Source organism: Phaethon aethereus, assembly GCF_964289735.1.
Source record: "Phaethon aethereus genome assembly, chromosome: 1".
Lineage (NCBI taxonomy): Eukaryota > Metazoa > Chordata > Aves > Phaethontiformes > Phaethontidae > Phaethon > Phaethon aethereus.
Window position 1 is genome coordinate 57,659,936 of NC_138575.1, and position 22,379 is coordinate 57,682,314.

The following is a 22,379-nucleotide window of genomic DNA, read 5'->3' on the forward strand; positions in this document are numbered from 1 at the left end:
CTTGCTAAATCATTTTGTTCGACTGCTATATTTATGACACGAAACAGTTAAGATGATACTAATCTGTTGGCCTCTGCTAGCTAAACCCTCCTCCCCAACCACTCATTTCTGTGTGGATTAGTGACAACAGGAATCTACAGTAAGACTCCTTGTGGACAAAGAATTGCAATGCTGTCTGTAAACATCCTTATTTCACCCAGAATTTGCCACTTCGATTGGATTTAGCCTTCCAGCCAGTCAGACCAATACATTTCTGCAGTGCAGTAAACAATGCAACACAGTGATTCTGAGTCTGTAGCTAGACAGACTGAAGTAGCAGCACAAGTAAGTCAGAAAATCTCCTGCATTTATCTGGACACAGAGCGAGCTCTGAGACCAGTTATCACAGTTGTTTTTATATAAAAAGTATGTGTGCACACAGACATATAGACTAATACATTCATCACTAACCCTTGTTTAAGGGACCAACCATCCAAAGTCTATGCTTCACCCAGTAAATGTGCTTTAACTGGAGGTGCCAGGTGCATCCAGGACTGCGCAGTGGCTTTACAGACCACTGCGTGAGGACATGGCTGTAGGTTCAAAATCGATCAAGAGGTTACTGTTCCAGCTTGTTCAGTCTTCAGTTCTCCAGACAATTGTTCCCAATCAAGATAACACACAGGTAGATTGTTTGTTTTTATCACTCGTAGTGGAGTTTGGACCCAGGTTACCTGGAATGAAAAGAAGTTAAAAGTAATGTTAATTAAATAAAACTTGGATAAAGTCGAGACCCATGCTTCAAATCCTCTCTTGTTATTTACTGTACACCTTGTGTTAGACCTACATTACTCTGTACTCTCTCGTGATTTTATTTCCTACTACTGTGAAATGAAGTCACACTAAAATAAGAACAAATTCAGAGTACACTGTGGAGAAAACCACTGGAGGAGTATTTCCAGGCTTTGGCTTGTACCCAGGCCAGCTTCAGTAGTATTCTTAGGTCCCAGCTGGCACTGAAAAACAGTCTGGCTATGATTTGGGTGGGAGGTTTTCCAAAGAGTGAGGAATGAAAAAAAAAAGTCAGGTCATCTCATCGATCTGATGCCCACAAGCATTCTCAGGAGACTTTTTTCATGTCCAGTTTTAAACATCTCAAGTGCCAGTATTTCCACCATTTCCTTTGCAAGAGAAATCCCGAGGCCTCAGGGTCTCAGTTAAGTAGCATAGTGTGCTGCCCCATTTTTTATCATCTTAGCTTTTTTTTTTTCATTGCTCATTCTATGGATTCCTTCTGCTCCCAGTATCTGTACTTTTCAATGCTTGCACTGCTGTCCAGTTTCCTTCATTACAGCCAACTGCTGGACTGGATGCCCCAGCATATTTTTTTCAAGCACTGTACTGAAGTGTGTTTGCAGAGGCTTTTGCAAGTAAGGGAACTCTGCTGCGTGCTGAGCTCAGCAAGGCTTGCATGACCTGTGGCCCAGGGCAGTAAGTACTGAGAGGGGCTGCCATGTGGCTTGCAGTCACTCTAAACAAGGGCAAACCCCACTGATTTATTTCTATAGAAGGGAAGTATATGTGCATATCCCAAGCATCTCTCATTGGCAGTTGGAGCCAGTGGCCAGTACAGAGTGAGAACAGGGAGGGAAAACTGCCACAGGTCATGGTGACATGCTAATCAGAAGTCTCAACTTTGCTGAGATGAGGGAGCTTTCAACCCAAGCACTGCCTCTGAACTGGCCTTCAACTGAATAATTTTTCATGTCACTCCCTTTGCTTGTGGGTATTTGATTAATGTTTTTGTCGCCTGTAGGTGACAGGGAAGAGAAGAGCTCTCTCCTCTCCTCCTCTTTCTCTCCACCTTCTTCCACACTGCAACTTTTTGATATCCATGTGGGAGGCTGCACTGCAACCTGCCCTCACTTTTGTGGCTGCTCTGTATGCCACTGCCTCCTCCCCTTATCTCCCCATGGCATTTCATTCTACCTCCTGTCCCCTGTTTGACCCATTCTGTATGTTACTTCTAAGTTTATTATTAATCCTGTCTCCTCACCACCCCTATTCCCCTCCCTGTCAGTATCACATTCAAGACAAGTGTCTGTGCTCCTCAGCTTAATCTCAACTCCCAACTCCTTCATTCTTCTCACTTTCTACTCTTGTCTTCTGACCTTTTTCTACAGATCCCACTACAGTTAGAGCAAACACCCTCCTTGTATGTAGCCAACAACGTTCCCCTCTTTCTCTTTAGAAAAGAGGCTGAAAATTCCAGTTACCACCCATCCATGATCCCACTTCGGCTGAAAAACACTGGTGATTGATAACTAAGCAGCTATTTCTGCACTATTGCAGTGCCCAGCGTAAATCTCATTTCTTGTTGCAAGAAGCACCCAAAAGTGAAACACAAAATCCTGCTATTAAGTATATGTGTTCTGCAGTCAACACTCATGAGGAGTGAAGGCTGATGTATGGAGCAACTCAGGATAGCAGATCCTTCTGACCAAGCCCACTTCTTGCAGGGGAGAAAAAACAAAAAGCCAGTGCCTTCCAAAGGCACACAGCTTTCAAACCCTTGCAGTATTTCCCAGAAACTGCACACAGACATCAGTGTCTTTGCTGATCACAGTCTGCTCAGCAGTAGCTTAAAATTAACAAGATTCTGGTCAGGTTCAGAGCTGCTGCTGTTGTGTTCCTAAGTGGGCAACAGTGAAATTCAAGAGTTGTGTCAATTTGATGATGTGGTTTAAGAAAGCCTTGTAAGGTATATCGCAGTCTCCATGCAGTGTGCTAGGACAACACCTCAGGATGTTAATTCAGACACTTAGTTTGGGGCATTACTATCTGTAGCCCTTGTATTTTCCAGGCTCCCAATTCTGACTTGTAGATATCCTTTTCCAGCATGTAAATACCCCAACAGATTTTCAGACTCTGTTGCAGAACGCACTTTCATCACTTTGCTTCCCAGTTCGGATTCTCTTCATCACCGTTTGCTCTTAGAAGACTGAACCTGACCTTTAGCCTGCTTGAATAATGTCTTTCAATTACTCTGCAAGCTACTCAGGGTGTGGATCTGGTCTCTCTATGCATCTGCAAGGTGGGATGTGTCTCAGTGGTACTACAGAATTAATAGTGACTTTGGAGGATGTGTGCACAGGCAGGCCCACCGGGCTTAAGTGTGCTGTTTAATCTTTACAAAAGGTAAGGGCAGCTATTTCAAACTGTGAAGCTCTGAATAATTGCATCCTAACCTGACTGCATACCAAGCACCTTCTCCCTCCTTCATTTCCACTTCTTACCTCTCAGAGTATCACAGCATCACTTTTTACAAGACCTGCTCAAAGATAACTTCAACTTTTAAAACTAAGTCAGTCCTACAGTTACCCAAGAACAAAGTGCCTCCTATTTTTGTCTTGAAGCTGAAACTCTGTTTCATGCCCATGTTCAAGAATTTTTTATTAAATCCTAATGAAGCACATCCTACTGATCAAGCAACTGCAGGATCCTCTGTGGTAACTCATTTTTTTCCTCCTTCTCATGAGTCTCTATCTTTCTAATGTGCCCTCTACCATCTCTGTTCACATGCCACTTTGGGACCACTAGACTAGAGAAGCTTTCTCTCAAGAACAGTGATTCGATTCAAAAGCAACAGACAAGCAGTGATCTTCCTCCAGCCTTTTACAACACCAGACAACCTAAATCTACTTACACCATACTTCAAAAGCTGTGGAGTCTCCCATTGCCACCATGAACAGGCATTCTCAATTTGCATAAAACGAAAAATACATGTATGGACTCCTTGGAAAGACTTATCAAGTCAGAGAGGGCATGGCAGGAAGGCTGGTGTGCTGGACCTCTGCGCCTTCCCTGCACCTGTTCTCAATGCTTCCTTCCCCTTTATTGAAAGCGGTGTCAGCCCTCTGGAAGTAGCAGTGGCAATAAATAAAACCTGAACATATAGCATGATAGTGTCTTTCTGGAAACGCTCCAGACCAAGCATCAGACTGTCTGGCACAGATCCACTGTGTTAAAAGGAATAGGGACATCCCTGCTGCCCTGACTGTGCAATGCCGCAGAAGGGTGCAGTGCCCCACTGTTCAACTACAGACATCAATCTCTTTCGTGCCTAGATCTGGGCCTAATTTCATCATGACATTGTGGGAGTGGCGGGCTGTCTGCTTTGAAACAGCTGACAGTGAGAAACGTAGGGAATTTGATATTGTAAAGTGGTGACGAATCAGAGATCACACCATTCTCTACTTCTGTCACTAGAGGGTAGTGCAAGCCCTCAGGTCCATTCCTCCAAGAGGAAATGCCCATACATCTCCCTATAGGTCTTCACCAACGTTGTTTTTCCTGGCTCTGAGGAATGGGACCCAACATCATATACTGTCTGATCTGAAGCCAGAAAGTGATTTGGAGAGAGGTCCTCTTTAGACCAGGGTTTACTTCTGCCCCCCCCAAACGCCAAACGCACATCCTAAAATGGGTCTACTATAGTCTTAAATAAACTATCCATGCCTTTGTACGGTTCCTCTCTCTTGCAGTCATTTGGCATTTTTGAGCTGGTCCTTCATTCAGACAGAAATATTTCTAAGAACCCAATCAGTCGCTGTTATTGACCTTCGCAATACCTTGATTTTCTTTTTGGTCTCAGGAGAATGTCTTTCCATTTCACATCATGGCAGTCTCAAGGGAATTCAGTCTTTCTGCATTTTGCATTCGTCAGAGCACAGAATGGTCTCTGGCCAGACAAGCTGAGGAGAAATTTTCTCCCTGCAACTAGTTTATTTTCCTGCTGGCACAGGGTGTATTGATACTCAGCACAAGTCACTGAGAGAGGAAGACAACCAGGCTGAATAGTCCATAGATTTACTTCAATCTGACAAAACATCTAAAATGTTGAGAAGTTAGCTATGAACCCATAAATTGGGAGAAATCTTTATCATTTGTGTCTTCAACTGGATGAAGCCTTGGAAGGACTTAGTGAAAATATGAATCGTGTTAGCAAAGAAAGAAAAGTTGAGATCTAGTACTTCTCCATAGCTTCTATTTTCATGACCTTCTCCCCCATTTCAGAAGGTGATAAAGGAGCAAATTAACGATTTCCATCCTCTCCTCCACTCCTTGCCTCCTCACCTCAACATAAACACGTTTTCCTCTCATTTCCACCTGTAATTTGTCACAGTAAACACACATGAATAACCCAAATGAGGAAAGGAGGGGTTACACTGAAAATCTGTCTGCATCCTGCTAGCCACCACAATGGTGAACATACTCTGCTGTTTATTAGGGCAGTGCACTTTATGAGCTGTACACACAACCTGTTTTACACAAGGAGACATTGACCTTTCTCTCCCTTTGTCCCATACCTGCTTGCTGAGAAGTATGAGAAAACATTTACATGAGAAGTACCAACTTTACAATAAGACTGCCATTAAATTGCCTTCAACTTAAATTGCCTGTATCATTTGATACAACTTCTACTCTTCTTTGATCCCACTCATTTTAATATAGAGGAAATAACAGGATCTACTCACAGGTGCCTATATTGAATATGTTTACACCAATTTCCCAAACTCAGAAGAAGGGACACAGAAGCAGAATATGCTAGTAGAAGAGGTTTTACCCGAGATGCCTCCAGTACTCCGAACACTGGCATGGCCAATGCTGAGCCGCTCGTATTCCAGTTTCATGTTCCCAAGGTCTTCTCCTGAATGTCCTTCACTGGCAAAAGAATTGGCCTCAATGCTTGAGCCTGGAGACCTTTTGGCCTTGCGACTGAAAATCCCACTGGCAAACCGTTTTCCTTGCTTTGAATTGGCCTGTGCATCTTCTTTCTTCACATCACGAATAGACTCTCTGGATTTGGATTTATTTTTCAGGTCCATGTGGAGCCGGGAGAACAGTTTCTGAGGGCTCCGATTCAGCTTGTTCAAGTTTTCCAGAGGTGGATCAATTTCTGGGAACTCTTGCTCCAGTGTGACTAAGTCATTCAGAAACTGATTTAACCGTTTCTTTGACTCACTTGTTTCCTCCTTTTCCATGTTACCCTGATTATCCTGCCTGTGTCGTGAAGCCCAGAGCATCATATCACCACGGGTTGCCCCTGCCACTAAACCATACTTGGGGTTAATGAACTTCCGAGCCACGGTGGAGGAATGAAGGCCTGGTTTCCCAATTCCAAGAAGGAATGGGTTAGGAATACCCAGTTCCTTGTAGAAATTAACTTCCTCTGAGATGGCATAGAGCTCACGAAACTCAATGTCAAACATCTCCACATGCTGTCCTGTCAAGACTAGCAGGATGTTTCTGTCAATGTGGGATGAACTCCATGTGAAGCTGCAAGTAGGAAACAGAACCAACATTAGATTTTTGGGTGCATACTTCACCCAGCCCACCTAACAATATCTAAGACACTACATGGGAATATGTAGCATTGTGCCATTTGCCCATATGTCCATGCTAAGATGTGTCAGGATAGATACATGAAGCTTGCTATTATTGTTCTTCATTAGGCATACAGACCACATCTGGAAGAAAAGGCCCTAAAACTCCGAAGGACAATTTACCCTTTTGAAAAACAACACTGCATCAACAGGAGGAGTCTCTTGGCTGAAAACCTCACTGAAGTGGCTGCTGGGGAGTCCTTGCAGACCACCACCTGATGCAGTGAGGAACTATCTCTAGCCCACTGAAATGGTCTACTAGCATAGGCATGTTCCGTTCTCTCAGGAGCAACTTGTGCTCTATGCTACCTTCTCTGTTGTCCCAGCTGAATTTCTACAGATGCCACAGATTACAGAGGCTGGGAAAAGAAAGGGAAGAAGACTCTCAAGCAAAGCCACAAGCCATTCTTTACACAAAGAATGTAGCTTTGCCTTAAGCAAGGGCAACCCACCTGTATGATCCAGTGGCCACCTTTTCACCATCCACCATCAGGAATCGGGATGCCAGTGTGCCTCTGATCTTCCCTGCTGGCATGTAGAACCCAACTCCTGTCACAGAACGTATACGGATATTCTAACAGGGAGGTGAAAAGACAAAATGTCACAATAAATAGGGCAGAGAATTAGATAATTGCCAGCTCCAAGTCTTAACATGTCGCTCACATTATGTCACTACTTCTGGGACTACAGCTCATTTTGTATCAGCCGCCAGAAATCAGAAGGGCTGCAGAAAGGAAAGCATAGTGCTGTAAGACCTGTTGTCATCCCCTGTCTATGCAAGTCACTCCCCTCCATCAGTTTATAGCCCTGTCCAATGGGTCAGCATCTTTGTAACCCTGCCTGTTGTCTTCAGCTATTCATCTTAGCCCACTGGCAAGACAATGTTTTCAAAATCAAATAATCTTCCATCTCCAGTCCTGTGCTGTAGCTCAGAAGGCCCAGCCCAGTTCAGAGGAATGAATCAGAGGAAGCTCTGAGTCAGTCTGCACTCTGAATCCTGATCCCTATTCCATGGCATGGAATGAGCTCTTCTCCAGATTATGTTAGCAGGACCACAAAACCAAGGAATTTTACACCACTTGTGCAGTGCAGTTACTTGGAGGGTAATGTATGAGACAGGTCTATATTAGGTTCTTTTTGTGCTTGTGTTCTGATTCCCAACAACACATGGCTTGACAAAACTGGGCAAATTAGAAGACCGGACAATTTAATTATTACAGAAGAGAGGAGGAAACAATTCTGTCAGTCAAAAGACAGATGTTTCCTGTCTGTTATAACAAAATGAGAACCCTGACCTTAATAATTTTGCTAAGAACCCCAAACAGTTACAGTGTCCACCCAGATTCCTCACTGTTTAACAGACAGTGAAAAAACACTGAACATTTTTTGAACAAAAGGAGTAGGATAAGTATCTCTACTGATGTCCTGAATAGGTCAGCAAAGAACTTCTGAAGAAGAGGAAGGAAAAACTTTTCATGAAATGAATGGAAGTAGTTAGAAAAAGATAATGCCTCTTCCCAAACCTCCCCTCTCACACCCTTTGGCCAGCAAACATACAAGTAATAAAACAGAGCAATACCAAGCACAGAGATAACACAGATTTAAGGTTACATGATTTTCAACAACAGATGTGTGCCTGCACTTACTATAAGAATATATTTGCACATTGAACTGAATGTTACTCTGCTCATGGGGCCTGGCTGCATGAGGCCAAACTACCTAACATGAAACACACCCCCTCCACCCCCCAAAACCCGAAAGCATTGATTGTCAGTGTAAGTTTAGAGCAAATAATCTTGTCACTCTGACACACAAATTTAGACTATTTTCTTCATTCCACCATCTGTTTCTGTAAGAATTCTTTAACAATGAAAAGCTAAAAGGTATTGTGATTTGGAGTAATAAATCCAGGGTTGGGAGTCAGTCCCAAGGGTAATCACAGTTCTGACACTATTCCCTGTGATGTTCTGGAAAAGTCAACTCACCTTTGCCTCATTCTTCCCCCATCTGCAGAGCAGCAGAATCATAAGGTTTTAGCTAATGCTAGCACAGCCTTGGATCCCACAAAGAGCTAAGTCCTATTATTATAAATCTCACTGACAGCTTAAATATTGATAGGCTATAGAAATCAGCACACAGGAATGAGTGATTATAAGAATGCAGATTTCCTTAAAAAAAACATACTCTTACCTTTTGAATGCGTTCCTATTTCCCCCACTAAAATACAGAAGTGGCAGTACAAATTCTAACAGTAACTGATGATATTACTATTTTGCATTCATCTATTGCTTGATCTGTCTGGAGTCCTGGGTGGGCATTAGCTAATTAATGTCCCAACACTGCTGAAAGTATCATTACCCTGTTTTTAAGATGAGGAGCCTGAGAGAGAAGAAGATGAAGTGACTTGCCCAAGGCCTAGCAGTGAGTCATATGTGTGGGATGCTGAATGCAGGTTGGATAGAGCACAAGAGAAAGGGTGCCCTTTCCAGTATTTAGAATAACATTTGTAGTTGGCTGCTTGATCACCTGAAATATTTTTTTTTCCATTGCTGAGTAAAGTTGGATGTGGTATTTGCCAAATCATGGAATATTGACTGCAAGTGTCAAGAAGGACCTCTGTTCTTCAAATCAGTCAACAGCTCTGACATGTCACGTATGTTTGTGAATCAAGAAGTATCAGCCTGTGTGAGCAGAAAGTTTCTTAGCATGTAACAAGTGTGGATTTTTTTGTATGTTATATCACCTTCTTTTGGTGGAAGGAAAGCACATTTGAATTCCTGCAATAACTGAGCTACACACAACACTTAGAAAGGCACAGAGGTGATAGAACCAACCACCTGAACATATAAACCTCCTTGAACAAAGTAGGCACAAGAGTGCATAAATACATCTTGAAATGCAGAAAACAAACACAAAGTCATACAAACATCGAGTCACTTAACAGGTTATTTGTATAATGTTTTCTGCCTTGAAGGATCTTGGAGCACTTGCAGACTGATGTATCAAGGTGTACAGAGGAGGAACAAGCCTGGGTTCATCTACTGAAGACTACACAACAACAACAGAGGAAAGACAAATATAAATGAGGTGAGATTGCAGCCATTTTTGGGGGGTACTAGTGTTACAATAGTAACAAATATTTTGGGTAGAGGACCAGTTAGTTCACCAGATAGAAGTGACCCCTCCAGATCTGTATTCTTGCAGAAGCCTGCTTAATGCTTGTCGTATCGTGGCTTATGGAAGCTGCAGTCTGCATTAAATTTCCATATTTCCTTTACACAGGCTTGCACCACTCCTCATCACAAGCAGTGACTAATGTCTCCCTGGCAGCAACTTAATACAGAATGGTAAGAGTCAAGCCTGACAGAGCATCCTAATACAAACAGTGAAGGAATCAGTCTTTCTTGCTTTATTGTGACACACTTTTAAACCTCACCCTGAATCCACAGAAAGTTAAATTAGACCCAGTTTAGAAAGTCAGTAATAGGTTGTGTTGTCCCTGACACTTAGCTGTCACTTGACAGACTTGGGCAGTAGTGCTCACAAGCTGGGATAGATTAAGGGGGATACAAGACGGATCCTAAAGGGAAGCATTGTAAGTACTTCCACACAGGAATCCTGTGTGTACCTTCCCTCTTAGAACAACCGCTGATGTACACGTTGCAAAGCAAGCAGGGATCTTTATTTCAAGTTGGGATGGATGGCATGGATGACCTCAGAGGCAACAGACAAAAGCAGTACCTGATAGATGACAGTGACTCAACAGTCCCTTATACTGCCTGTGTTTTTCAAAATGTGGAGATGCCCTTTCTGGTGTGCCTGAAAAAATCAGGTTCCCTCCATCAATAAAATCTGTTGGGGTAGATTCTGTCCTGTTTTCCTGTACTACTGCTTCACCTGAGCACTGGGCTGAGGGCAAGGCCACCAATGCCTGTTATTTCCCACTCTAAAATCTTAGATGGAGGTACCACAGAAGGGGGAAAGAGGAAGAGAGATATGGGATTCATGTGGACAGGACCACAGTAACAACAGCAAAGGAATTTTTCTTATTCATCGTCTGCAAGATTCTCATCTCTGGTGATCAGACCTCCAGGTCAGAGAGTTTGGTGGTAGGTGCTAATCTTACACAGGGACACAAAAGCAGCCACAATCTGGAAGCAGCCACCAAGTAATGCTGGGAAATACTGTGGACTTATCCTATGTGTTTGCCCTGAAAAGTTTTGGAAAAGGCAAGCTTGTTGACAAAATAGTAAAACTTGCAGGTATTCAATTAGAATAGGAGGGAATGCAGCTAGCTGAACATGTCCTGCCAAGGTCGTTACTGGGTATTATTTGGGTCTTTGCAAAAAGAAAGCTTTGTAAGTCCCCATTTTCAAAAGGTCACAAGCAGCCTAGAGGAATTCTCTAACAGTTAATTAAAAAACAAACAGCACTGCATCACATTACATTCAGATTCTCCCTCCCTTGAGTTAGGAATCCATGCAGAAAGACATGAAATTCCAAAAATTTCTTAGGCAGAAACTTTTAAGAATTCCTGGAGTGAGGGGAGGAACTCCTTACATGTTGGGGAAAATGAATCTAAAAATTAACATGAAGGTGAACTTCCTGCAGGTAACTCATTCCCTGGGCTTGCCTGGAGCTCTAGGTGAGCTCCCCGTCTTTGAGCAGGAGTGTCTGTTAGTGGGTCTTGGTTAGCAGAAGCATGGGGAGAAAGAGAACTCATCTCAAACTAGTGAGAACACTTACTCTCAGGTCAACAAAAAGTGGCCTTTCTGTGGAGCTATGAATTTTGTATCTATGAGAACTTTGATTCATTGTGATTTCCGAAGAACACTCTTGTGTCAAACATAACAGATGTCTGGCAAACCATGTCCTGTAGGCTCAGGAAGCCATATGACTCATACACACAAGATTCGCTCTTACTAACGTTCCCGGATAAATGTGACGATGGTTGAATTTAAATGCATTTCTAGTGATCTCTGGCCTTCAGAGAAAAATTGAGGTTTCCTCATTTCATGCTTGGAGTCAGTAAACAACTTTTTGTCTCTGCAGAGTGAGGTACTGTCTTCCTACAGCAGTTTTCCTCCTGTGAGACTTTCAGCAGATTGTGATACCTTGCCATGTCAAAATGATACAATAGCCAGGAATTTTGTGAAAACACCCAGCACTGTATGTAGACAAAGGGCAAAATACTGTGTTAACAGTAAATCTCCCTGTATTAGGACCATTGAAGTATTCTCTCTGCACTGGATGAACAGGGCAATGGAAACAAAAGGGCAGGAATCACAGAACAATCTGAGCATCTGGTGATAACAGAAGACAGAATAAGCATCCTGACCCTGCAACAATGACAGCCCATGGTAGTCTCTTTCCCTGGGATCAGAACTTGCCTCTGAACCTTAAAGTTTCATCCCCCATTGCTGCAACTTTCTGAGAAACAGCCATCCTGTAAATCTTGCAGAAGCATTCCAAAGGAAAAGTGGGAAGAAGGGCAGGAAGGAAGAGTATGCAATTCCTTTGCTGACAAACTGTGGCCCACTGGTGAAAATCTTTTAGAAGAAAGTGAAATGGTTACACAAAAAGACAGTGTAAGGAGAGAGTGTTTTCCCTGTTGCTGAAAATCTGTTGAAGAAACTCAGACATCAAAGCAGATGTCAGGAGAAAGACATGTCATAAATAAGAAATGGGTGGATGACAGTTAACTGCACTAGAGTTTCTCGTTCTTTCTCAGCAATTCCAACGTTCTCTGTGATCATGCAATGCGGGACAAAATGATTTTACCTGAACAAGACCAGAGGCCCATCTTGCTTCCTTGCTTTAAATCTGGGTCTTCAACACTAAAAGTTCAAAACAATCCTTGACACATTACATCAATGAGGTGGGGTGGGGGGAGTCCTCAAGGGGAAGCTTTACCCAAGGAATCTCAAGCAAAGTTATCTAAAGCCTGGTGTCAAGGAAATCACTATGTGATGATTTCTGTCATACTGACCCCAGCAACAGCATAGATACATCCAATGCAGCCTTGAGCAGGATACTAAGAGGCCATCTTCCCTGAGAGGCAAATGACCTGTTTCCCATTATAGGAAGACTCTTTCCAGTCCTTTCATAGACAGGAATAACCTGTATTGACCTTAACAAGGTTAACTAAAGCCTTAGCCATACTAGAAAAGGAATACAACAACCTCAAGGGGAATTTAAGATACAGTATAAGACATCCGGGAAAAGAGGGGAAAAAGTTGAAGGACAGCACTCTGTGGGCTAGAGCTCTGCAGAAGGGTGAACAACTAGGTAAAAGAAGGATGGTAAAAAGTTCTTCTCAGTGGACCTCCTTCAGTTCAGCTTGTATTTGGACTTCTTTTAGCTGAAGGAGTCTAATGAAAAACATAGCAAGGGCTGCTTTGAGAGAAGGGAAGCACAGAAGGGACATGGAAGAGTTTTCTCCTGCTTTTGATGGCATCCATTCAAACTCTGCCCTTTTGGAAAGGGTAACGCAACTAGGCTATTGCAGGACCTAGTCACTACTGTAGCATGCCACTGATGATTGCTTTTGGAGTGCAAAGTCTGTGGAGATAGCTATGGAGAAAGAGGTAAGAGGAAGAGCAGAACAGGAGCGCTTAACTGTTTAAAGACAGGAAAGGCAGACAAAAGGAATTCACCTCTCCAATAGCATTGCAACTTCTTCTAAAATGCCAGGGCACTCACTCTATCCAGGAATTAAAACATGCAGTACTGAAGGCATCATTCCTGCACATGATGACATAGTGAAGAAAGTACTGGGAAACAGGTACTGGAGCAAATGGAACTACTGCTGTGATTTCATGATTTTGTACCAGAAAGACTCAAGCCTGGGCCACAGAATACCCCTGAAGCTTGAAACAGGTCTGTTATAATGATGTCTGTGTCTTGCTTTCAAAGAAATCAGAGGAAAGAAACTTCCAGCTCTGTTTTGGAGAAAGATGAGAAAGCTGCTCGGCTGGACGTCTTTTTTGATGAAGTCCAGAAACTCAGTGCAGAGTGGTAGTTCACAGGAGCACTGTTCATATATATGCAAGTCATTTTCATCCAGATTTCACAGAATCATAGAATCTTTGGGTTGGAAGGGACCTTTAAAGGTCATCGAATCCAACACCCTGCAAAGAGCAGGGACATCTTCAACTAGATCAGGTTGCTCAGAGCCTCGTCCAACCTGACCTGGAATGTTTCCAGGGATGGGGCATCTACCACCTCTATGGGAAACCTGTGCCAGTGTTTCACCACCCTCATTGTGAAAAATTTCTTCCTTATAACTAGTCTAAATCTGCCCTCTTTTATTTTAAAACCATTACCCCTTGTCGTACCGCTACAGGCCCTGCTAAAAAGTCTGTCCCCATCTTTCTTATAGATCCCCTTTAGGTAATGAAAAGCTGCAATAAGGTCTCCCCAGAGCCTTCTCTTCTCCAGGCTGAACAACCCCAACTCTCTCAGCCTGTCCTCATAGGAGAAGTGTTCCATCCCTCTGATCATTTTGGTGGCCCTCCTCTGGACCCACTCCAACATGTCCATGTCTTTCCTGTGCTGAGGGCTCCAGCGCTGGACACAGGACTCCAGGTGGGGTCTCACCAGAGTGGAGTAGAGAGGCAGAGTCACCTCCCTCGGCCTGCTGGCCACGCTTCTTTCGATGCGGCCCAGGATATGGCTGGCCTTCTGGGCTGCGAGCACACGTTGCCAGCTCATGTCCAGCTTTTCATCCACCAGTACCCCCAAGTCCTTCTTGGCAGGGCTGCTCTCAATCCCTTCATCACCCAGCCTGTACTGATACCAGAGGTTGCCCTGACCCAGGTGCAGGACCCTGCACTTGGCCTTGTTGAACCTCATGAGGTTCATGTGGTTCTCCTAAAATGGTTAATATGAGCCTCTATACATATGAGCTCTTCAGAGCTTTCTGAGTTTTGGTTGTGGTTTTTTAGACTATTAACTGAATGTTCATGGAAGATCTGCCCTTCCTCCAGGCAAAAAGACACTTCCCCCCTGCTACTCAGAAGTAACAGCTGGATCACAAGAGGGGCGAGTCTGGCATCCCATAGGTTTCCAACCTAGCAACTTTTTCAGTATTCAGAAAAGTGTGTAGTTGTAACAAGGACTAAAAAACATGAAAAAAGCAAGGAATACAATACTAACTATAATCACACAAAGGATTTCAGTCTGTAATGGAATGAGATCCTACTGAGACTGCTTCTGCCAGCCAAGCTAGGCTGAATATCTGCTGTGTTGCACGCACTATATGAAGGCATACTCTGATACGGAACTGGGGAGCAGCTATGTTCCTCAATCCCTTATGTTCTCAGGCAAAGGAGGACTACAAGCTCATTCAGTCCCAGGTGATCACTGCTGGATAAGAAAGTTGATTTCAGAGTATATATGTCCTAGAAACTGGGATCCATGCAGACAACAATTTAAAGAACTACTCTGGACTCTAGTTTGAATTCTTGCACAGAAGACCCACAGGTATTTCCTCACACTATTTTCTCAAACAACAATTTTTAGGTCACAAGAGTCAAGAAACTACATAGACCTCTGTCTCAGGTGAAAGACAAAAAATCCAAATCTCTTCTTTCTCTTTCCTTCTCTATTAGCAAGCCACTCTCTTATCCCTCTATGTTTAAGTGCTGTGATGTGACTGGTAAGGAGGAAGAGACGTGTCTGCCTGTCCAAGTGAGTTCTGGGATTCATTACAACCGAAAAAGGCCACTGACTTGCAGGAGATAATGGTTCAGTATTGAATGCCTTACCCGGATCTGCAAGTCACTGAGGTCAAGGCATCTGCACATTTCCAGGAAGAGCTTCACACCCTCCTCATCTAGGATTATATAGACTGGGATCCAGCGCTTATATGCTGCATCAACAATATCGCGGAAGATGTCCCGGTCTGTAAATACATCCATGACCACTGCAATAATCTGGAAACAAGAAGACAGTACACAGACAACTGAATACAATATTTGGAACTGAAAGGGAGGCCCATTACGCTGGTGCAAAATAAAGGAGAGCACTGATACCAGAATGTGGAGGAGGAGGATATAGGTGAGACAAAAGTACAGGGATGTACATGCCCAAGCACTACCAATAATCTTGTAATTTTCTGGCTTGGCTCCTGCTGCACTTTGGAAGGAACTTAATAAATGTCTTTGAGAGTTCTCCTTCTTCTGAGGGAAGATGGCTTATTTCAGCAGCCTGAGGAATGCCAAAGCCAAATACCTAGTTTTTCCTCTGTATTGTGAAACTTTTGTTGCCTCTGTTAGGATCCATTTAAACAAAGAACACCACTGCAAATAGATTGAAAAAGAAGAGTGAAAAAAAACCCCCACACCTCTAGCACTTAATCAGAAGGTGAGTAATGGAAGAACGAATGTGCAGAAGAATCAGGGCCTGACTCCTTAGCCATGGTGCATAGTGCAAACAACAAGAATTTTATCTACCTTTTTTCTCAAGTCTGCTCTCAGGGCTGGCTTCCTGAGGAATGTCTTATGGAGCTCAAACACAAACACTTCATATTTGTCAGGAAGGCACTGGAGTGTGTGTGTGTGTGTGTTTTCAAGATTTGGAGGCAAAATGATTGTTCCCTCTCTTCACATGTACATTTTTTCTGGTATAAAACTAATCCCTCTTTCCAGGCATATATTTTACATAAAAACAAAAGGTTTCACTGATGTGACAGACAAGCCTGAACATTCATAGGATGAGTAACAACAAAACCATGAAGGTTATGGGCAACTTGAATACTGATCTTACATGTTTTGTCTTTCTCTCCCTTTCTGTATCTTTTACACCATTAGAAATAACAATTCACTTTTCTGCCTGAAAGAGTTATTCTCCCCAACATTTGAAAGGTTATGAATGAATGAAACTACTGTTTTCCTAGTCTCTCTGGGAAACATCAACTTGCCAGGTCAGAGCTCTCATGCTGACAGTATGCTGGAAGTAGAGTTGCCTAAATTTTCATTTCCCAGGCGCTGGGGTCATGGTGACAAGCCAAGCTATGCTGGGGATGGCACATGCAGGTGTGAATGGAGCTGAAGACTGGATCAAACAGTAAGATTTTAAGTTTGGAAGAGAGGCAGCTCAAGTTGCAGGAGCCAGAGCCAATAATTCTCCCCAGAGACCTCTTGCCTTTGAAAAATGCCCTTGAACAAATTGCTTTTGGGAAAGTGATGCCACAGTAAATGTCCCCTTCTGTGTTTGCTGAGTCCCTGCTTGTACGGCCAACAACAACCAACACATCTGCTCCGTCAGGCTCCTTCTGTCAACAGTGCTTACACAAGCTTTTCTTTGTTAGAAAAAGAAAAAAAGTGCTGACATTGTATTTATGCTCATCATTAACATGTAGGTTCCTGATACAGGTGAACTATGGGGGAGCTACATTATACTAGTAGTAAGTCCCTCACTAACTTCTACTAGATAGAACTGGATTTCACCTTCTTCCTTAGTTCTTACTTCCCAGCACAAAGCAGCAATATGCAGGGAATGTTACAGAACCTCTGAAAATTAAAATACAGTGAACTTGTGCCACTTTCTTCCTGAACAACTTCATATACAGGCAGATTATAATTAAAGTCATGAAAAGTTCACACATTAATTCAGGCCTGTTATGCTCCCTCTCCCCTCAACACAGTGTGGTATGGATGTAGTTATTTAGCAGCAAGAATGCCAGATAATATTCATTTGAAGTAAGAACATCCACATAGGGAATTGATCAAGAATGCATAGCAGAAGTGTGAATTTGTTTTCTTTCCATCCCCTCCATTTGCAATGAGTCCAATAACTGCAGAAATTACACCATGTCCCGGACAAACCATTAATTGTTAGTACTGGCCTTGCAATACGAAGGGATGATTCCCTCTGGGCTCTGGGGCCCTGGGTCAGTTCAGGCTTCTTCGCAAGACTGTGGGACTAAACTCATAAAAACTGCAGCCCTGTACGAAAAGCAGATGAGCTGCCTTGCAGATGTGCATAGCTGTTGTTATCTTAGTCTTCTCAAACCCCTGCCACAGCTGGTGATCTGTCAAGATTACCTAGGAGCATTCCCAAATATGGCAAGTCAGAGCATGAGTGTCTACCCCTGCAAGAGGTTTTCCCCGTTCCTCTACCTATCCTATGGATCATAAACTTATCTATAGAGCCCATAGGTGTGCCTAGCTCTTCATAGGTATTTAAAGATTGGCAAGCATTAACTTGCCAATCTCATTGCGGCAAGGTAGCTTAATTAACCTATGTTTGTAAAACACTGACGATAATCTACCTACAGACATGTGCCACGAATTACTAGTTATCTGTTTAGACCCCCCTCAAAAAAACAACCAAAACCAACAGAACCCCACACTCATCTGCTGAATGCAAAGCTGCTACCGGGAGACTTTTTTTTTTGCCAGGGCCAGGCCAGCTCAGCTGAACACAACAGGCATAGTTATCTATGAAAAGGACCATTAAGCACTCAAATGGCTGTTAAACGTGAAACCATCTTTGGGCTGGGGGCGCACAGTTAGTTCGGTCAGTGACAAAATAGAAATCTGCAAAGGAATTAATTACTTTTAGGTGCCAGGTACAACTGTCAAAAAAAGCGAAGATTCCCAGTCTTTGCACAGTCTGTAGAGGCATTTGTAACAGTGCAAAGAGGATGTGAAGTCACACTACATCAGAGAGTAACGATTTTTCAACTTCTGGCTCTTCTGTATGACTGATCACACCAGTTGCTGAACAGGATTACAAGGTGTGCAGGTATTTCTGCAGGCAGGGAACTGAGGAGATCACCTGCTGGATTAATGCCTCTCTAGAAAGTTTTCTGTGTTTCACAGCAGATTTGGTTTAAGAAGTCTGCAAAAGTTGTGTGTGTGTGTGCTGGGGAGGCGGGGGAGCAGGTGGAGGAGGAAGTGCTGAACTATAAAGCAGAAAAAACAGAAAACAGCAAAACTAAGAGCAGGAATGAAGTCTCTTATGCTTGTTATCCCCTTTCCCCAGGGGGGATTGTCAGCTCTGAAGGACATCTTATCTTTTCCTGAGTGGTATTCCCTGGAAACATCACCCACACCTAGAAAAGCCTCGTCATTGCCACTACCTATTCAACACAAGCTCTTGTAGCATCACGGATGGTTTGTTTTCTTGCCAGAGGTGCCCTGTCACTACTAACAGTCCTTTCCAGCCAAAGAAAAATACGAGCAGCCACATACTGTCTGGACTCTGGCTGCTTGCAGTCCAGGCTGGATGGTGTTGAAACCACAAAAAATAAACCCAAAACACACCACCCCATAAACAAACTCGCTGCCCTGTATTTAACTAGGGATACCTGCACGTACATGAGAGGTGGCTGTAACAGCATCATGACCTGCCTTCCCCTTGAGCCAGGGAATCAGACTGGGACAGGACAAAGCAAACCACAGGTAGAAAACTCCGATTTGGGGGGTGTGTGTGTGTGCAGGCGTTTTAACCCCATCCCGGGCATTATCTTTGGCAAACCGTAACATGACCGGCAGCAAACTGCAGGGAATTCCCCAGCCTGGTGGGCGCCGACCAGCTGGAGGGCCAATGCGTTCCTCCAGCTTTGGAGGGGGCCAGCGAGGAAAGCCCGACCGCGGCGGGTTCTCCCCTGCCTGCCACCCTATGCAAGCCCCCAGCCAGGCCGAGGCGTGAAGGCGGGCTGGGGTGTCCCGTCGAGGGCGCCCGCTTCGTGTGGCGGCCGGGCCCTACCTTCTGCGCTTGCTGGATCATCTCCCGCACCACCTCCTTCAGGTGGGGCGCGCTCTCCTCCTTGCGGGGGTGCGTGAAGAGGGCGACCCGGCTGATACCCCGGTAGAAGGTCTTGTCGGTCCAGCCCAAGTCCAACGGGGGCACCTCCGTGTCGGAGCACTCGGGCCAGTAGGCCAGCGAGAGGGTCTCGCCGCCGGGCCCTCTGGCCACCTTGCCGCCCTCCCGGGGGTCGTCGTATCCCCGCCAGCCGCCCCGCAGGGCCTGCAGCTCCCGGCTGGAGAGAAAGTCGCGGAGCTGCTCCTTCCTCAGCGCCTCCCGGTAGGCCGCCTCGCCCCGGGTCACCAAGGCCTCCAGGGCCCGGCGCTGCTCCTCGCTATAGTAGAAGCGGGCCTGGGCCTCCGTCACTTTCTCGTTGACGTGCGACTCATCCAGGAGGAGCACCTGGGACTCCGCCATGCTGCCGGCACCCTCAGCGGCGGGCCGGGAGGCTGCGGAAGGAGGGAAGGCAGAGCCGGGACCGCCTCACCTGCCCTGCCCGAGCCCGCCCCGACGGGTGGAGCAGCCGCGCCGCCCTGCGCCGGCCCCTCACGCTCCCCTGGCGCCCTGGGGAGAGGGATGTCCCCTCTGTTCTAGCCCTCTCCCAGGGCCGTGCGTGGCCCCGGCCCCCGGGGGACACAGGTGGCCACCTCCCGACGTGGCCGGCACCGGGGTCCCTGACCACAGCCCTTGGAGGAGAACAACGCCTGGGCCGCAGGTGTATTTTGGGGCGCAAATGCAAAAATCTACTTAAGAGGATTTTTCCCCCTTTTTTTTTTTCAGACGTGGCAGCCACCTGAGGGTGCTCAAGTGGAAAGGGGGGGAACGGGAGCGGGGCCGGCGACGTGGGCAGAGCACCATCGTGGCCACAAGCCGTGGTCCGTCGGCTGCAGTCCAAGTCGGTCTGCTGTGAGCCAGCCCTCTGCAAATCCACTTATGGAGCAGCAGCAGCAGCTGCAGCTCCTCAACTCCCGAAAAGCAGGAGGTAGGTACCCTGTTTACAGATGGGAAGATGACAGAGTGATTTGCCCGAGGCCGCCCTGCAGGCTGGTGTCAGAGCTGGGAATAAAACTGCCCTGCTCTCAAGTGTCTGGCTGGCAGCGTGAATAAATACCCCCGGCTCAACACACGTGTCCCAGCTGAGAGACATGGGGCTGTTAAATTATGATTTTTACGTGGTATGCAATAGTTCCTAGGGGCTCTAATCAAGATTCAGGCCCCACTGCGGTTTGCAGTGCGTACATAAAGGATAAAAAGCCATGCTTCCCCCTTGCAGCCCAGGGACAAAGCTGGCAGGGATGAGCAAGGAAATGGGGATAAAGGCAAAACAGTGGTGAAATACAAACACTCAGAGGCATTCACATCGCTCTACATATGTGATTAGCCCTAACTGCTCACATGCACAAAAAACTCTAGGGACAGAGTTGCTGCAACTGCTCTTTGTCTCCTCTCTGTAAGCAATCGCCAGCGCTCAAGGTGCGTTAGCCTAAAAATCCAAGGATGAAGTGGGGCATCAGAGCCCTTCATGTGCTGTTCCTCTCTCCTTTAGGTAGAAGCAAGAATCTTAGTATTCCAGACTGCCATCAATAGCTTTTCCTAGCATGAAATTCACTTAAAATTTGAAATTGCACTTTGCAGAGGTCTACTCTTCTGCCTGTCAAGTCCCCTTTAAAAATTAATTTCAATATAGGTTCTTTTAGCCTGATTGCTGATGGAAATGAGGATTCTGTGGCCGTGGTGTCCACATCTGTCTGCCTGTCTGTCCATCTCTCTAATAACTTTCGAGCCCACTAGCTGATTTGAACAACTTTGGCAGAAGCATAATTACATCCCTACAGATTTTGTGAAAATAAATGGCCTGATAGCAAAAGACGACCCTATCATAGTCCCCAATAGGGAAAGTTACCACATGGGTTCACACCTTATTAGATTTCAGATATTCTACAAAAGTGAAAACACTGATAAATACCTGATCTGTATGAAAAGCTTCAGATGAAGTTTATGCCATCTTAGACACCACAGTCAATCAACCACAATATACAAATACATAAGAGATGCAGCTTTGTTAGTTCCAGTGCTCACTAAAGTAGTCATTGGTTGTTTTTTATGCTTTTTTTTCTGTACCAGAGGCTGCCATCAGCTCTGCTATTTCATGTGTGTCTAAATAAAAATCTCTTTAATCCTAGGTGCTCTATTCATTCCTAGGTGCACGCTGTAATCCTTTGTGTTCAGCTAAGGCTCCCACATGAAAGCAACTGTAGGTTCACAAATGTATGTTTAGTTTTATATTTAAAAGCAAGAGAACATTTCCCACATCCAAGTATAAGCAGCAAAGATTTTTCAGTTTGTTGTGATGAAACACTTAGCCCCCATCTCTCACTCTAAAAGACAAAGTGCTGTCTGTGTGTTGATACGATAAATAGGGGCAAGGAGCTGTGCAAAAGCTGAGAGAGACCCTTTCCCAACACATGCACATGTCCTGTCCCCCTCCCCCCTGTTCTCACAGCAACACATTCTAACCAAGCGTATTTCCTATATGGAGTTTTTATAAGGTCTAATGATTCGGTCCCTTTTGATATACTGTGACCCTCCATCTGACAGCCTCACTTCAAGCGCTGGTAAAAAGGGCTGTGCAAGCAAACTGCTCTCTCCGTCACAGAGGTATCCCAGCCCTCTGGGACTGGAGAAGAAACGTGGCAGGCAGGGTGGGGACAAATACTTGTGCCAGGCCCTGCCCCTCTGGGATCCAGGAGTGAATTCCAGTTTCTACTCTAGAAGAGGGTCACTATTGTTTCAGCTCAGGTTTTCCTCTCTGCCCTTAGCACCGGCTCAAGAGAAAGAAGGGGGAAAGCCTGCTTTTGAACTGGGCTGAGGCAGCTGCAAATCCACGCAGAACTACAGTATCAGTCCCTTGATTTATTTTGTTCTTGGGGATTACTCGCTGGAGGGGCTGTGTGTAGGCAGGGTTGGGTCCCTTTGCTTTTCACCTTTGTTTGGGTGTTGTCCCTTAACCAAGTCCTGGTTGAGGTCTTGCTTACTTTTCTGGTCTGGTTCCAAAACGTGTTCCAAAGGATGTAAACTAACCTATCAGGAAATATTACCTCTTATTGTAACCCTCCCCCAACCCCATTACAGTGTTTTAAATCTTCTGCCTTCAAACACCTCCCACGTATATTCTGGTTACTTGGGCCTAATTGCTTC

General features: G+C 44.9%; 1 protein-coding gene across 1 annotated transcript; it reads right to left on the reverse strand.

Moving 5' to 3' along the window:
- Positions 1–648: 648 nt before the first annotated feature.
- On the reverse strand, positions 649–20,310 carry FAM83F (family with sequence similarity 83 member F; the record flags this gene model as incomplete). Its single annotated transcript, XM_082014196.1, has 5 exons — positions 19,143–20,310; positions 15,194–15,361; positions 6,878–6,999; positions 5,606–6,318; positions 649–713 (listed from the first exon to the last, which is right to left on the reverse strand). The coding sequence occupies exons 1-5, from the start codon at positions 19,596–19,598 to the stop codon at positions 649–651; spliced, it is 1,524 nt and encodes a 507-aa protein (XP_081870322.1). The 5' UTR covers positions 19,599–20,310.
- Positions 20,311–22,379: the final 2,069 nt, after the last annotated feature.